The sequence below is a fragment of the Zingiber officinale genome, chromosome 11A (genome assembly GCF_018446385.1).
Source record: "Zingiber officinale cultivar Zhangliang chromosome 11A, Zo_v1.1, whole genome shotgun sequence".
In the NCBI taxonomy this organism is placed as follows: Eukaryota; Viridiplantae; Streptophyta; class Magnoliopsida; order Zingiberales; family Zingiberaceae; genus Zingiber; species Zingiber officinale.
The window spans coordinates 75,292,274-75,308,892 of record NC_056006.1 but is presented as its reverse complement, the minus strand read 5'-3'; the positions used below and the strand labels follow the sequence as shown (position 1 = coordinate 75,308,892).

Sequence of the window (16,619 nt, the reverse complement as noted above, 5' to 3'; positions counted from 1 at the left end):
GGTAAATTAGACACAGCCAACCTGTTAGATGCATAACTAAAGAGAAAAATCAACGGAAAAACAACAACACGGTCGAGCATCATCCATAATTAAGGATGTTATTCGGATGGATCTAATGACTAGCACATGAGATATTGTCATAATGAAATTTGGAGTTCGAATTTTGATAAAGTCGAAGTAAATACCTCCTCTATGTACTAATCACTATTCTAAAAGTTAGTAGCCGCTCGTGATTTATTTCATTCGTGTTGACCTTAGACAAGTTGGTGGGAGCGTTAAGGATGAATATATTCGTATTTTTTTTATCACAATCATCCATAATTAGGGATGAATAAAAATTTAATAAAATTAAATTGAATTGAATCAAATGAATTAAAAAATTTACATCGATTAATATAGTTTTTATTTTTTTAAATTCTATTTGATTTTTAATTAATTCAGCTTCGATTTTAAATTTTATAATTCAGTTAATTTGATAAACTGAATTAATTAATATTTTATCGATTCCGTCAATCTAATTTTCATAAAAAATTTTGATATTAATTAAAAAATTTTAATTTATTCCATTTTCGAATATTTATTCAATTCGGTCCATCTCATTTTGACTGAATGCTCAGCCTTATCCGAAAATAATGTTTGCAATCAACTTCACATAAATATAAATAATATACTTCTTCAATTTTCCCAGGTTTTAAAAAGTTAATCTTTTAATTTTTTAACATGAAAATAAAAAAAAATTACTTTTGGATTTATTTGTTGTTATTTTTTCTTTCTTTCTTTCTTTCTTTTTTTTTTGTTTTTTATTTTTTTTTTTGTTTTTGTATACTTTGAGATTTTTCATTACGTTTTGGGCTACAGAATATCCATGGACCCAATATCCAGTATTTCTAAATCTCGGGGTGATGCTAAAACTTGGTTTTGTTTACGTATTTGTGGCCTAAAGGTTTAATATTCGTTGGGCCGCCCGCAAAACAATCGGCGCTCGCATTCCAGCAATCGATTCGTCGGTACACTCGAGCATCCCTGCTCCGGCGACGTCGGTCGACAGAAGAAGAACATTACTGGAGGAGAGATGTACGGCGCCCAATCAACCGACGAGGAACCAGAAAGGACCGCCTTCCGGCTTGCAGAGAAGCGCTACAAACTCTACAAATCCCTGCCTCCCAAGACCCGGTCCGCCGTCTGCTAAAACCCTGATCCTACTCTTTCTCTTTCTCCGCATGCCCTCGTCAAAAGTTGGACTCTCTAATTGCAGGAAGAAGCCAGTTCTTAACCAGACGGATCTGTCCGACGTTGTAGATTTCCATGCCATCTTGGAATCCGTTGATCTCATTGATGGAATATTCAGATTGGATTGCCCTGGCTTTGATCGTCCAGTCTTTTGCTTCAGGGACAGGCCAGGTACGAATTTCCGTTTCTTTGACTCGTTACTTTGGCAGATATTAAAAATCTAAACTGTTGGAATAATGGATTTATATAAAGGATTGATTAAAAAGGATTTTTTTTTAAAGCAATTGATGATTGTTATTTGGTAAATAACAGTAACCTTGCAGGGAATAGAAAGCTCAGTGAAAAATTGGAGTAAGAGGGTTCTGACTACTATGAATAGATTAACTTAGCGAGGTTGAAGTACTTAGGAAAAGATAAAAGATGAAATATGGACTTTTTTTTCTCAAACCAAGCTGCCCAACACAATACCTTGGTTGGGTTAGGAGTGACAATTAGGCTGGGTCAGATCGGGCATGGGTGCTATGCACTTTCAGGACCAGGGATCATTGTCCTTTGTATCCTAATTCCACAAAATGCTCCCTTTTGTTAAAGAAATCACAATGGTATTTTCTTTTTTATTATCAAATAATTAAAATAATCAATTTAAAAATATTACAATTTCAACAAAAAGAATCCTGTAACTATCTCCTTCCCAAGCATCCAAGTCATTTCCTAATTTATCATTGCTACTCGTTTTCCTCATTATATTTATCTTTCATATTCTACTGTTTGATTCTATGAAGTTCATTTTAGGTAGAATCAAGAGGCTGCACTGACTATGTGTTGTAATCCTAAGAAGGATAATAACTTTGTCAACATATGAGATGATATGGTCAACCATTAGGGGTGAGAAAAAATTCGGTAAAACTGAATTAACCGAACCAACCAAATTTAGAAATTTGATTTGGTTATTTTTTTTTTTTTAATTCGGTTCAGTTTTTGGTTAATTCGGTTCGGTTTTAAAATTCGTAATTTGATTAATTTAGTTTTAAAATTTTGGTTTATTTGGTCAAAAACCGAATTAACCAATATTTAATCGGTTTGGTTTGTTCAGTTTTCGTAGGAAAATTTATCTTGTTCGGTTCGGTGGATTCGGTTTTAACCGAATGCTCGGTCCTACAACCATGATAGTGATCAGATCAATTCAGTTGTAATTTAGAATGACCTTTCTAAGGAGTTCCATGATGAGGGGGAATCGATAGGCCAAGATTTCAGGAGTGTCACCCTATCGTAGTCTCCATCTGCAAGAAAACCACCAGTAAGAGTCTAAGCAAGTTGTCGAGTGGGATTGCAGATTTCCTAACAAAAATGACGCAGAATAACTTTCTCAGAGAGTTGTTGAGTGTGATTGCAGATTTCCTAACAAAAAGGACAGAGAATAACTTTCTTAGAGAGTTGTGGAGTGGGATTGTAATTCATCCTCTGTTTTAGAAGTTGTTTCTTAAATTTGTCCATCGCTTAGACAGATATCTTGATGTCAAAGTTTAAAGTATAATGTGGTAGCTTTTTATGATTGAGTGATCAATTGTATCTTTGTTAACTAATGGATTGTATATGGAACCTTGATTTCAGTTCTCAAGCTATGATTCTGATGGTACTTTTTTCTTTTTTTTTTTTCTAATTTAGGTTTTTATTTTATCCCACGTGCATTAACTATCGAGGAACAATGTTACTGGATTAGACAAAGTTTAGTTAGTTTTCCTCAGCCACCTAATAGAACCAGCCTTACTGCAATATATGGTCCAATTTCTGATTTATTTGCTGCTGTTCAAAACAAGAAGATTTTAGTTGAAGCAGAGAACACAGTTTTGAGTTTGGGTGATGACAAGATACATTCAGGTAACTATATATTTTCAGAATCAAATGCCAACACAAGCGTAGAAGCTCAAGGTTCATTCAAATCAGTCTCTGCATCAACACTATTGAGAAAACTTCGTTGGGGTACACTTGGCTTACAATTCAACTGGTCTAAGGTACAAAATCTCATTTTCCTATGTTGAATTATTCTGTATATTTAAGTAATACTTGTTTAAATGATTTGATCTGTTGAAGGTCTCAGATCAGTTGAGACTTAGAATTACAGGTAGTGTAAGGCATAGAAGCAAACTTGATCATGGATATTTTTTTTGTACAGAATGGGATCAGTAGATATCATGAGTTGATTGGCTTATTGAGAGATAAATATTCATAGGATTTTGGTATCATGATAACTTCATAAGATTTGTGAGTTTAATTCCACACTAATTATGTTTATTGCTTATGGCCATTATGTCAATATTTATGGAGTCTTGAGAATAATGTTTTAGTTTGTCAGATGGCTTCACTGGGTAGCATTCAATAATTATATCCATCTTATATTGATAAGGCAAATATTGACTAATTGCCTGTTTCTTTCATATTTTTTCTTATGCAAAAACTGACAAAAATTTGCTATCAGTTACCATTCCTGAGAAAACCTAGGTTCTCTTTAAGTACCATTGATGCACAAATTTTGAGGGTAGGATCTGAGTACACTTAGAAGACTCTGAAATCTTCTAGTTCATATACATGTTGTTTATTTATTTTTATCTTGTTTAATCTTGTACAACATGAGTGAGATTTATTATTCCACGTGTCAACCAACACCAAAACAACAGAAATACATTGTGTCGGCTTGTTACGCAATTGGATTCATGCTAGAAGGTGATCAAGGTGGCAATCTAAATGAGCGCCAAGGGAACTTCCACACTGCCAACTGTTGGTCAGTAAGCACATAGAAATTGGTGGAAATGGTGGAAACACAAAATCCTTAGATTGGACAACAGAGATGTTGGCAGTCATAAGAACCCTGTGCCAGCACAGCTAACTTGTGTCAGAATGCACTGTCTCTTGGCACACAGGTGTCAACAAAGAACCATTTAATGAAGGACCCAAATGGATTTCGAAACCAATACTTTAAATCTTGTTCAGATATTTTATGAATTTTTTTTATTGTGATTCTGTTTGTCTGTTATTCCATTACTATAATGTCTTGTTCAATTTCAATTCCTCTAATTGTTATGACACTACTAGTAGATCTAAGTACTATCTGTTGGTAATGTAGCGCAATTATGATTTCACCCTCCCTCACAATAAGATACCTGAGAAGCTATGTCAGCTTGCCAAGGAAATGGCTGTACCTGCTATGCCTTCTGGGGAAGAATTCCAACCTGAAGCTGCAATAGTGAACTACTTTGGTCCAAGTATGTCACCGTCTATCTAAGATCTATGTTTTCTAATTAAATCATAAACTGATCCTGCAAGCTGGTAAGAATTAAATTATTTTGAATATTTGAGTTGTATTTAATCAATAATCCTATGATCTTAGCAGCCAAGATATATTCCTTGCAGGCGACATGCTGGGCGGTCATCTTGATGACATGGAAGCTGATTGGAGCAAGCCTATTGTGAGCATAAGGTATGCTCTTTTTCATTGGCATTGGGTGCTGGCCTCCTTGCAACTGGTTCATGAATTTCGTTAATCACTTTTGCAGCCTCGGGTGCAAAGCTATTTTTCTTCTTGGTGGAACGTCAAGAGAGGATGTTCCTGTTTCCATGTTTCTTCGAAGTGGTGACATTGTACTTATGGCTGGGAAAGCAAGAGAATGTTTCCATGGTTCGATGTTTCTCTATCTTTTGGTTTATTTTGTTACTAATTGTGTCTAAGGTCCCACTTAGCTTGCTATTATCCCTTTTCTCTATTATATAATTAGTGGGGCAATCAAATAGTTTTGGTACCTGAATTTAAATGTAAAGCGATTAATTTAAGTATTCTTGAGTATTATCTTCACTTCCCTTTAATTGAATCTGAAGTTTGCAAGTATGAATTGGCAAATTATGAAGATGTCAAGATAGTTTGAGTTTTATTATTTCCTCTTCATATGAGTTAACATCAAGAGATATTAGAAGTTCAATATCACATGGAGAGATGAGAGGATTCTAGAGAAGAGATCGATTAGCATTATGACATCTATTATTAGGAAGAAAGAGGATATTGGAAAAATGCATAACCCTCTTATCTGCATACAGAATTAGTATTAGGGTTCCATTGCCTATTTTGAGGATAAGAACATTGGGAGGTGACTAAGTTTTTGATTATTTACTTCAAGAGATGGAGGATTGAGTTTGAGAGGAGATATGTTGGAGAAGACATCATGATCTATTATATATTCTTGAGTATTATCTCCACTTCCCCTTTAATTGAAGCTAGGAGTTTGAAGTTTACTAGTGTGAAGTCACAAATTATGAATGTACAATGAAAAAGAGAGCTATTGTACTTTATTTTTTGAGCTATTGTAGTTCTGAATCGTTATGAAATTTGCAATGGTGTTTGGCACAAACACAAATATGAAAGTAATAGGCTACTTTTCCTATTGTGGGAAAGATTTTTGTGGTCTGAATCTCTTCTTTCTATTTGAACAGGAGTTCCACGTATATTCACTGATGACAAACATGCAGAGGTTTCAGTTCTCTTATCTCAATTTTCAGGCGAAGATGACTGCTGCATCACAGATTACATAAAAAATTCAAGAATAAATATCAATATCAGACAGGTCAACTAGTTGGGAATTCCATTTTTTGCAATATTTGTATCAATTTATTATTCACTTTTTAGCTCAAATGGCTTAGAATGTGTTAAAAATGCAGTAATTGATGCATAATTGTTTGAAATGGATTGAGAGACGCTCATTTTATGATTATGATCCATTTACTAGCAAGAACCTGAACCTTACATTCTAAGTTATTCTATGCTTGGAATGATTGATGACAATTGTGGCAAGTGATCTCCATGCAAGTAGAGCTGACCCTTCTGGTTGCTATCTCCTTTAGCCTCTCTGCTTTCTCCACCTCTGCTTTTGCTTGCTCCCATACTAGCTTGGCTCGTGCAAACTCTTTCTTTGCTAAGTCCAGCTCCCTCCTTGTTAGCTCCCTTGTTCTCTCAATATAAGCCTTCTCAACAGCTGCAAGTCGGATCTGCTCAGCAGTATGCTGCCTTAATAATTGTAGTTTTTTGGCATAGCTGTTTGGTTCCTCTTTCACAGATGTCCATGGTATCCTAACACTCATTGACAGATTAAGGTCAGGCAGAGAATGGGTAGTAAGATCAAATCCTACCATGGACTTTGGCGATTCAGAAGGAAGAGAGGCTGAGGACTGCACTAGTAGTTGCAGTTCTCTTGGACGATTATCTTCCATGGAAACCTAGAAAGGCAATTCAAGAGAGTTCTGAATTATGGCTAGTCACTAGTTGAACTCTTTATAAACTTCCCTACGGCCAACCTTTGTCAACATCCACCACTCCTGTTAAGGAGTAAATTTTGAAATTTGTAAAAATTTGGTGTATTCTTGTCAGTTGCTCCCCCCCCCCCCCCCCAAACTATCCTGATGGTTTGCTGTTTGTTAACTGTGAAAGTGACTTTGGTGTTTTTTCCTGTCTTAATGAAAAACTATCTATATCTGTTGCTTGGATTTCATCGTGCTAATTAAAATAAAATAGCGCACTTTCAAAAATGTCTTATTAACATGTTAAAGTGAAGGCTGAACCTTGATGATAAAGACATTTGGTCTGTAATGATAAATCCTTCATGCAGCAAAACCTTTATCTTGTCATCTCTGGTGTTTTTTCCTTGATTTCCTAACTTTCAATGTTTTAGGAACATTTACTTGGTATGATGTTCTGTTTATTATTACTAAGGATGTCATGGAATCTGATGTATGCTCATGGTCTTTTTCAAAGAAGTATTTCGAGTGAGATATTGACAATTTCAGAAATGATTTGCTCATACATATCTATAGATATTGCTTTAATGAAAGCAGATTCAATTCTAAGTGAAAGTAGATTGTGCTTGTATATTTTCTTTGTTAAACAATCAGTTGGGCATTTTATCGTTGGTTATTATATACATAGTCATCTTTGAACCAGATTTAGACAAGTCTATTTGCCTCAGCATCCTGTTCTTTCTGCTTTCCCTCATGTGGTTGGCATTTTATAGTTCAACAGTCGTAAATGTTGCAATCATTGAACTGAGCACGTGCTTAGGTTGGGCAAAGTTTTGTGGAAGTTTTTGGTAGGTCTAGGTTTGTTCAACAGCTCACTATGATTTTGTTGAATACTTGAGTTAACAATTGTTTTACATTAGACTGTTCAACTAATTGATCCAAGCAGAAACAATGGCTCCATGAATGCAGAGCAAGCTGTTAAAATGACAGATTATTGATTGGTTGGGCCACGTCAAGTTTGCTCGCTTTTGCTGGTTCAGTTGGCTTTCACATTGAACTGTAATTTGTCTTTATTTGGCCTCCATCTTATAAACGACACTCGTTTTTAGCTTATATGATCACAATTTAAGAGTACAAATCAGAGGTAAACATTTTATGATTACTGATGTCCTTTTATAATCTTCCATGAATGTTCATATTTCTTTTCTATTGATATTTGTGCTCTTTCTCGTTGGTATATATTCCATTTGGGACATAGATAGCCAACTTGTGATCACTTCTTTCTTGTACAGAGGCTAGTGGGAAATATGTGTTTCCCACCTATCAAGACAATGGAATTTGTACCTTTATCCTCTGGTTAGAATCCTTTCTTATTCTTGTACCTGCTTTCTCGTTTTGGGTGGGTCCTTCATTTTTGTAGTAAATGGTGCAAATGAAGGGTTTCACATTAACATTAACCATCTATGCTTCATGGATTGATATATGCATTCGCCTTTTGCGACAATAGTCAGGGACTCACCTGTACTCTGTTGTTTTGGCTCAGTTTGCCAACTTACTAACAAAATTGAGAATTTGCTAGGATGTCTCAGAACCTTAATTGAGTTTAATATTGCAAATCTTATCTGTGATTCATGGGTGGATATGTATATACATTTTTGGTGCTCAAGGTGTGAGCAAAAGGGTAAGGGTAAGCAAGCAGGGACATAGAACGTGCTGGGGAGGCAGGTCATCGCACCTGTGCATATCTCAGCCTTTTGGCTGATGCTCTTGGCCGCACCACAAGAACCCGAGTAACATAGATGCTTGCTTTCGATTCATGCATTGATCATGGCTTCCCTCTCTCTGTTTACTTCAATTGGCACATCAAGCATTGTCCTGCGCGCTCAAGTGACAATTAATGTGAATGTGCCTGGAGTTTGAGGTGCAGCTGCAACCACGGATTTGTAACTTTGTTCGTGTCTTTTTAGTGGTGTCGATGGTGGTTCCACTTCACTTGTCTCACCATGATAACAACTGATTTCTTGCGCAGATATTGAATATCGGAGGTTGGATGGTGGGATTCCCTGTGATGGATTAAATACGCATCAAAGAAGACATTTATCTGTATCCTTGCACGTCAGTTCAATTCTACGCATTAACGAATGTCATTTACTAGGCATCACAAAGGATAACCGAACGACTGCTTCATCTCTCGTGAATACTGAATACTGTCTTAGGTTTATGAATCAGCTTACTCACTCTTTTTCCGCATTCTGATTCCCTAAGGGCATCTCCAACCCATCACTAAATCATCAAATTTGGTGTAATTAATTAATAATTATTATTTTCTTTATCTTTATTTATAGTATAATTAAATGTAATTATTATTTATTATAAATTTAAATTAAGTGTATTTAATAGCATATTTAAATTTTATTATGTATATTTATAAATATTTAATTTATTAAAATTATTATTTTAATTTTATTTAATATATTTTAATTATAATTACATTTATAAATTATCACTAATTTCATAAATATAATACAATAAAATATTAAAATTGTTGATATGCATAAATATAAAAAATTAATAAGAATAATAGAATATTTTAAAGAATATTTTTTTTAGTGTGATATGATATGGATGGACTGAAGTTGAAATAGTATTTTGTATTGAAATTATATTATTTTAATGTGAAAATTATATCAAATTTGATGATGTAAATTGAAGACCATCTAATTCTCTATGACCGGCCAAAGGGCAAAAGTTCTTATGGAAAGAAAAGATTAGAGAAAATTCTCCCCTGTTCACGACTATTTACACAGTTGTTAGGATTGCAAAAAGATCTTCCTCAAATAGGAGGATCGATGAAGGGGACGTACGAATGGGCCATGCTGGGTCAGTCACGACAAAACACGAGCTTGCTGCGCACCTGTACAACATGAGCTTGACCTAAACTTCAGCCATCAATGCTTGTGACCCAGACCCACGAGTCAAATTAGTATTTAGTTAAATTTTAAAAATCAGTAAAATAAAAAATTCAAAGCGGAAAAGTGTTTTTAAAATATAAAATAAAAAATTGAAAATTGAAAAAGTCAGGCACAACAAGCACGTACATGGGCGGTACTCATCCCGGTATATGGGTTCAGCTACGATGTGTTGTATCGCAAGTTGCCTACTGATAATAAATTGAACCGTTAAGTGAAGAAATACAGCAATTGATGGACGAAGACTTCAAATTTCAATTCCTTGAAATAAAAAAAAATGAACCAAAGACATTCTCATGTCTTATTTGGTGAAAGGCCAGAATTAGTTTATCATTGCCAACGCTATGCTTTTTCCTGGTTTGCACTACAAAAGGCTCTTCTCTAAATTGCCACATTTTGAATTATATTATGACATTGAGTTCACATTCCTGTATGAATTTTAACATGAAAGATCCCAAGAAAAATGTGATTTCACCAAGCAAGCAAGCAAGCATCGAGAAGGTGTCCTGTCAAAAGAAGGGAGAACAAATTAAGAAGCAAAGACATGTCCGACACCATCATCAATATTCAAGTTCTTATGTTAATCCTGGACTTGAATTTGCACCTTGCCATACGGATATTGCGACTTCTCCCAAAACTTGTTGGTATCGCAACCCATAACTTGCTCCATACGAAACAATGAAGAGATGGTTAAACATCACACAATTCAGGGCCAATGAATGATAGCTTTATGATATCATCGCCTTGGTCTTTGTCTCGTACGCGAGACAAAGTGAAAAAGTCACGGACTCGATGCACGTTACGTACGTGTTGCCTCGGCGATAGTGCACCTGGATGAAAAACGGGAGAAGGTGACGTTTTCGCTTTAGAAAGGTAAGGTGCCGTGCCACCGCGTCCGACGGCGGCTGCCGGCGAACATATCGACACGGGATATAATTAAGTGTCCCGTAGTCTTCACATACTGCTAGCCGCAATGCAAACTCAAATAATTAGCTAAATTTAATTAATATATTTACTTCTCTTTTTCTTTTCTTTTTTTTTAAAAGAAATCAATGTCTAAATCACCATTGTTTCTTATCTTTTATCTATTTTTTTTTCTTAACTGGCATAGGAGACGGCTAAGATAACGAATCTATTTTTTTTCTTGACTGGCATAGGAGACGGCTAAGATAACGAATCTATTTTTTTTTTTTATCTACTTTTTCCTTTCCTAACAAACAAAAAGTGACGCCGTGAAAAAAAGACGAATAAGGCATTGAAGTAGGATCAGTATTGATAACGTGGTATACTGGTATTCATCTCACTAACCCACTCAGCTATTTTTTTAAAGTATTTTTAAGATTTGAATTACTAAATATATACTATTAAATGTTCATAAAAACACCAATAATAATTGTTTGAATTGGTAGTAAATAAATTAGATTGGTAATAGATTTTATTAATATATTTAGGTTTAAATTTGCTGAAAACAATCATATCACTAATACAATAAGACTATAAGAGTCAATCTAATATTTAAATGATCCGTATCATTATCAGTTCATCATTAATAGTACTTGTGGATTAACATATACGGATATAGAAATTAAAGTGAAAATTAGGTGACAATTAAAATTAAGATGGATTGTATTTGTATGAAATATAATTATATATATGGATTGTATTTGTATTATCATTGTCTATGAAAATTATATATAGGGTATATTTTTAATATACAATTTTCTCTTCAAGTTTTTTAAATTAAAGACGAATACTTACTTTAGTAAATATATTTAGTATTTATCAATTGAATACTTTATTCCGTCGATAAACATCGATGAATATTATTTTCGTCGATAAATTCATTTGGTAAATACCGAAGAAAATAACATTTCGTCAATAAATCCGTTTGGTAGTTACCGATAGAATACTCTATTTTGTCGGTAAATACTGATAGTATTGTTTCCGTCGATAAATCCGTTTGGTAAATACTGGTGAGATTTGTAATTCTATTGGTACAAATACAAACGAAATTTTAATATTCATAGGTATATACTAACGGAATATAAATTTTATCAATAAAATCATTTTCGACGCATTATCTTCTAACGTCTAATTTTCTATCATAATTTCATCGCTAAACTAATATATAGAGCGAATGACAATGATTGTTTTTTCTCCAATAATGACGGTTTTTTTTAAGGATCATTGACGAAGTGGGTATATAATATTTTTTATTATCTCAATTGCCTTGTATCTCCCAAATCTGGTTTGAGCATTGAAAGAATTTCGTCTAGTTGCGTCTCACCTATCTTCTAATCCTCTCCTTTTGTTTTTCTGATACCACATTTTGAAGGTCATGATGTAACTCCGATGCTAGATCGATCTCATATCTAATCTGCAAATCCGCAATTTGATGGTCATATCTAATCCGCATTTTGAGTCAACGTGCACCTCACCAACCTTTGCCTTATTGACCTGTAGTCCACCGACCTGATAAGGTTGACCCATGAGGAGTGATCCAACAAAAACCGACCCGGAATAAAGTAGGCTTGCCCATACCTAACCTACATCTCTGATTTGTTTGAACTCTCTGTCAGTCCTCGATCCATCACCGATCTCAACCGGATCATTTACAAACTCTTAATATTTCATTCTTACTATTAACTTTAGAGAAATTAAAAAGATTATAAAGTATGGGTAGCAAACCTCAATTAGGCGTTTAGTTCATTACTTTTCTTGTCTATATGATCCTTAATTTAAAGGCACCTAATTAGTCAAAGAATAAATTCCCAACACTCATTTCTTTCGTAATTGTCAAACCCAAGCATCAACGAATATTCATAGTTAAGGTCGACTAAGTTATCTCCATTCAAGTTGATATCGTTCATTTTAAATGGTTTAACATTATCGGTCCCATGATAAAATAATTACGAAGATATTTTATCCTAGCACAATAGTTTGAAAAGATTAGACTTCCAATAAAATATTTTATAACTATAAAGAATTAATTCAAAAGTCTATTACAATAAATATTCATAGTGCCAATCCGTGAGGATAAGTTATCGCCATTTATTTATGCAAAAGACATATACAGACTCGAAACGGCTACATACAGTTATTGGCCTCACAACTCTCGGAAGATCAAGATAAGTTAAAAAATTAAGTAGCACATTGTATGAAAAATATTTCTATCGGTTTTATTAAAAAGTCGAATCTTTTCTATTTTTATAAATCTATAATGTGATGATCAATTTAATTAAATAAGTTATCTCTATTTGTTTTTTAAAAAATCATTCTCAATTCTAAACCTCGCACACGGTAGGCCTCACAAATATATAGAAAAAAAGTAATTAAAAGGAAACCCGGACACTTCCAATATGTAATGACAATTCATCGTGTTATTTCCATGTCTATTCCAACTTAGTTAAAAGTCATGTTAATTAATAATTGAATTGAGAAAAAAATGGTAGTACTAAATCAATGAGATTGAAAATTAATGATGAAAAATTAAGACGCATGAAATCAAAAAAAAAAAATACTAATTAAAACTATTTAATTTAGACATTATCATAAAAAATACAAATCTTGAAATTTTATTTTAAAGCAAATTGAGATTTCTTTTTATAAATTTAGAATGTTCTAAAATCAATTACTTTTGATATTTTCTTAATTTTTATTTCAATTATTGCTGAAAATTTAGATCGAATTACCTTTTTTTTCTTAAAATAAATAATATAAATTTTAGATTTCCTTCCGTTTTTAGAATAATACGGTACGGGCAAATAATTTTATTTCTAAAATTGTAATCTCAGCGAAGGAAATAAATACCCAGTTAGATAACCAAGGCGCCCTATCAAATTCAAGAAATTGATTGGAAGATGTATTAGAGTAAACATTCGTACTAATAACAACTGTGTTAATTCATAAGGGTAAATATCTCTATTTATTTTGATAACCGCGCTCCATAAAGTTGGCTCCATAACTATGGATATGGAGATACATTAAGAAATTGAGTAGTGTGACAAAATATTTTTACTAGTTTCATTGAAAAATTGATTCTTCTCATTTATACAAATCTATATGTGATCATCAATTTAACTATGTCATATAAGTTATTTCTATTTATCTTACTATTTTATTAAGAATTTATACTTTTTACTAATTAATTTTGGTGAAGTCAAAAATAAAATTATGATAATATTCTCCTTTTTTCATACTAAAAAAAAATATTAAGGTTTATTAGTAATTTTTTCATTATTTTATATATATAAATATGCTATGTTCTCTTTAGTCCCACATTTTAGGATTAATAACACTGTAAATGAAGAAATTTCTATAAATACCTTGAGTCAGCTACATTAGAAAGCATATCTTTTTTAGTCTTGTGGCTAAGATCAAGCGTAGTATATGTTTATCGGTTTAATATCTGATATAAAAAATTTAAATTAATTTTTTATGAGTGAGAGTCCATTATAATGATTTGTTGTTGGGTTTTCTAACATCGTCCTTGCATTGCACTATTGCACATGCAACATGTATATGATGACTAATTTTTATTAAAAATCATATATTCTGAACATCTCATACCTCCACAAGTAATCTTCATTAATGAACCAACATGAAATGCCAATATAGTAAAAAAATTATACATTGATTCATCATAAACGGTCTAATATTATCGGCCCCACTGTCTATAAAAGTCATACGATAGGTGTTACACACTGTCATCACAATCATATGTAGAAAGATAAATCAAGAAACTATATATGAAAGAGTATTTTCATCGATTTTATTGAGAATTAATTTTTATCCATTTATATAAATTTATTATATGATTACCAATTAGATTGTGCCCTAAGAAAATTTATTTTCATTTATTTTTGTAAAAGGTCTTTGACCACCTTACACAATCGGCCCTCAAAGTTATCTCCATTCATTGTTGTACACATGGAATCCACCACCCCGTGGCCCACGCGGCCCCAAGTTATCTCCATTCCTTACTGCTAAATCTATGGTGACGTCCCATGATTGCTTCTTAGGAAACAAATCAGAAAAAAGAAAATCAAAGTTTATCCGGACAGTATTCTCCCTGCGTCGCTTAGATATAGAAAAAAAGTAATTAAAAGGAAACTCCGACACTTCCGATATATAATAACAATTCATCGTGTTATTTCCATGTCTATTCCAACTTAGTTAAACCTTTAAACATCCTAACATTCAAAATTAGTCACACTAAATCAATGAGATTGAAAAATAACGACGGCAAATTAAGACACATTAAATCAAAAAATTAAATACTAATTAAAACTATTTAATTTTAGACATTATCATAAAAAATACTAATCTTGAAACTTTATTTTTAAAGATAATTAAGATTTCTATTTTTTTTCTAAATTTAGAATATTCTAAAATCAATTACTTTTGATATTTTCTTATTTTTTGTTTTAATTATTGCCGAAAATTTGCATCGAATTACCTTTTTATTCTTAAAATAAATAATATAAATTTTAGACACCCTTCCGTTTTTAGAATAATTTTATTTACAAAATCAAATAGTTTTATTTACAAAATTGTAATTTCAGCGAAGGAAATAAATACCCAGTCACGTAACCGAGGCGCCCGATCCTTGAAAAAACGCATGACAAATTCAACCATCCGAATTTGACGTTTCCGCATCCCTATAAAAACAACTGCCGCCTGATCGTCCGTCTGGATGCAACGATCTCATTTGTCTCTCATTCGAGTCGGAGGCATGGGATCGGGAACAGCACGCTGCTTCTGTTCCGAATCGAAGCCCTGCAAACGGAGTCGGGTGCAGTTCGACGAAGCGGAATATTCCGGCGAGAAGGCCTGTTTGTTCGATTGCCTACCTGATGATATCGTCCTGTCCATACTCTGCTATCTCAGTGCCTCCGCCGATTGCCCGTCGGATCTGGTCAGCGTAATGAAAACGTAGGAAATTTTGTTTGTTCGGTCCGAATTCTAGTGGTAAAATTCTGATCTCGAAGTTTTTGTGGGCGGCAGATGCAAAAGGATGAACAGATTAGGGAAGAATCCTCTGGTTCTTGAAAAGGCGACGCTGAAATCTATCTCTATCAGGGTTGAGAATTGGTCGCCGCCGGCACATAGATTCCTGAAGAGGTGTGTCCGTGCAGGGAACGTAGAGGCATGCTATTTGCTCGGGATGGTGCGTGACTTGAGTTGGTTCATGTTTTCCTCTTGAATTTTTCATTCGATTATCTATCTAATTCTCGTTGTCACTGAACTGACAGATAGAATGCTATTGCTTGGGGTTACGCAGAGATGGATGCCACACCCACACGAGAAAAGGATTGAGATATTTATTACGAGCCTCGCGGCGCGGTCATGCGGCGGCGACGTACTCACTGGCCGTGATTTTTTTTAATGGCACTGGAATGGGGAAGAGCCAGGAGAATCTCAGCACCGGGTTCTCTCTCTGCCAGCGCGCAACCCAGCTTGGCTACGTTGATGCGATGCGGGAGCTCGGGCATTGCTTGCAGGACGGCTATGGCGTTGCCAAGGACGTTCCCCGCGGACGCCGGCTCCTCGTCGATGCCAACACTCGTGAGCTCGCTGTCTCTCGAAGCAGTCGGCCCGTCGCGTCAGCCGCTGCCCTTCCGGGCGAAGGGAGCTCCCGCTCCGAGTACTGCTATCTCCATAGCGATTTCGGATGTGACGTGCCCGCTCCTGAAGTCCACCCCGCCAACCGCTTCATGGCAGAGTGGTTTCAGACGAGGCAGAATTTGGGCGAGAGCGTTCGACTGTGTGCGAACGCCAACTGCAGTCGGCCGGAAACGAGAAGATTTGAGTTCCGGGTATGTTCGATGTGCGCGGTTGCTTGTTATTGCTCCCGGGCGTGCCAAGCGGTTCACTGGAAGACGGTTCATAGTGCTGCTTGCACGGCAGCCATAGCGGCGAGACGGGTTCGGATCTTCAATAATGCTTTGGCGAGATTTGAATAAAACCAGTGGTTCCTTCATCCTTGGTGAATAAATTCAATGTATTATTTGACAAATTCAATTAGCAAAAGTGAGAAAAGAACCATTTTTATTCAATAAGATGGAAGTAGAGATGTTATGTCGAATTTTCAATGTATTAAATATATCAAATTTTCATTTCGATATGAGATAAATTTCATAT

General features: G+C 34.5%; 3 protein-coding genes and 1 pseudogene across 4 annotated transcripts; 3 read left to right on the top strand and 1 right to left on the bottom strand.

Moving 5' to 3' along the window:
* Window positions 1-938: 938 nt before the first annotated feature.
* LOC122032721 (alpha-ketoglutarate-dependent dioxygenase alkB-like) lies at window positions 939-5,922 on the top strand. 2 transcript variants are annotated; one of them, XM_042592035.1, is made up of 7 exons: window positions 939-1,173; window positions 1,256-1,401; window positions 3,127-3,242; window positions 4,352-4,490; window positions 4,639-4,705; window positions 4,782-4,903; window positions 5,710-5,922. In XM_042592035.1, exons 1-7 carry the CDS (start codon window positions 1,073-1,075, stop codon window positions 5,847-5,849), a joined length of 831 nt encoding a protein of 276 aa, XP_042447969.1. In that variant the 5' UTR covers window positions 939-1,072; the 3' UTR covers window positions 5,850-5,922. The 2 variants fall into 2 exon arrangements, with proteins under 2 accessions (XP_042447969.1, XP_042447967.1); XM_042592033.1 differs by having other exon boundaries at window positions 2,896-3,242.
* A 48-nt stretch (window positions 5,923-5,970) lies between these two features.
* On the bottom strand, window positions 5,971-6,587 carry LOC122032323 (protein indeterminate-domain 16-like). Its single transcript, XM_042591604.1, has one exon. It carries the CDS (start codon window positions 6,481-6,483, stop codon window positions 6,034-6,036), a length of 450 nt encoding a protein of 149 aa, XP_042447538.1. The 5' UTR covers window positions 6,484-6,587; the 3' UTR covers window positions 5,971-6,033.
* Window positions 6,588-13,825: 7,238 nt separating this feature from the next.
* LOC122033045 lies at window positions 13,826-14,002 on the top strand (annotated as a pseudogene).
* Window positions 14,003-15,401: 1,399 nt separating this feature from the next.
* On the top strand, window positions 15,402-16,538 carry LOC122032854 (F-box protein At1g67340-like). The gene is made up of 2 exons (XM_042592171.1): window positions 15,402-15,645; window positions 15,731-16,538. The coding sequence occupies exons 1-2, from the start codon at window positions 15,493-15,495 to the stop codon at window positions 16,439-16,441; spliced, it is 864 nt and encodes a 287-aa protein (XP_042448105.1). The 5' UTR covers window positions 15,402-15,492; the 3' UTR covers window positions 16,442-16,538.
* Window positions 16,539-16,619: the final 81 nt, after the last annotated feature.

What these genes read in the sequence shown, in the direction of transcription:
- LOC122032721 (XM_042592033.1), top strand. Translation starts at nt 1,073, where the DNA reads ATGTACGGCGCCCAATCAACCGACGAGGAACCAGAAAGGACCGCCTTC. An exon ending in TCCCTGCCTCCCAAGACCCG is followed by an intron (nt 1,174 to 1,255) that starts GTCCGCCGTCTG and finishes CTCTAATTGCAG; the next exon opens with GAAGAAGCCAGTTCTTAACC. An exon ending in TTGCTTCAGGGACAGGCCAG is followed by an intron (nt 1,402 to 2,895) that starts GTACGAATTTCC and finishes TTTCTAATTTAG; the next exon opens with GTTTTTATTTTATCCCACGT.
- LOC122032323 (XM_042591604.1), bottom strand. Translation starts at nt 6,483, where the DNA reads ATGGAAGATAATCGTCCAAGAGAACTGCAACTACTAGTGCAGTCCTCA.
- LOC122032854 (XM_042592171.1), top strand. Translation starts at nt 15,493, where the DNA reads ATGAACAGATTAGGGAAGAATCCTCTGGTTCTTGAAAAGGCGACGCTG. An exon ending in CATGCTATTTGCTCGGGATG is followed by an intron (nt 15,646 to 15,730) that starts GTGCGTGACTTG and finishes CTGAACTGACAG; the next exon opens with ATAGAATGCTATTGCTTGGG.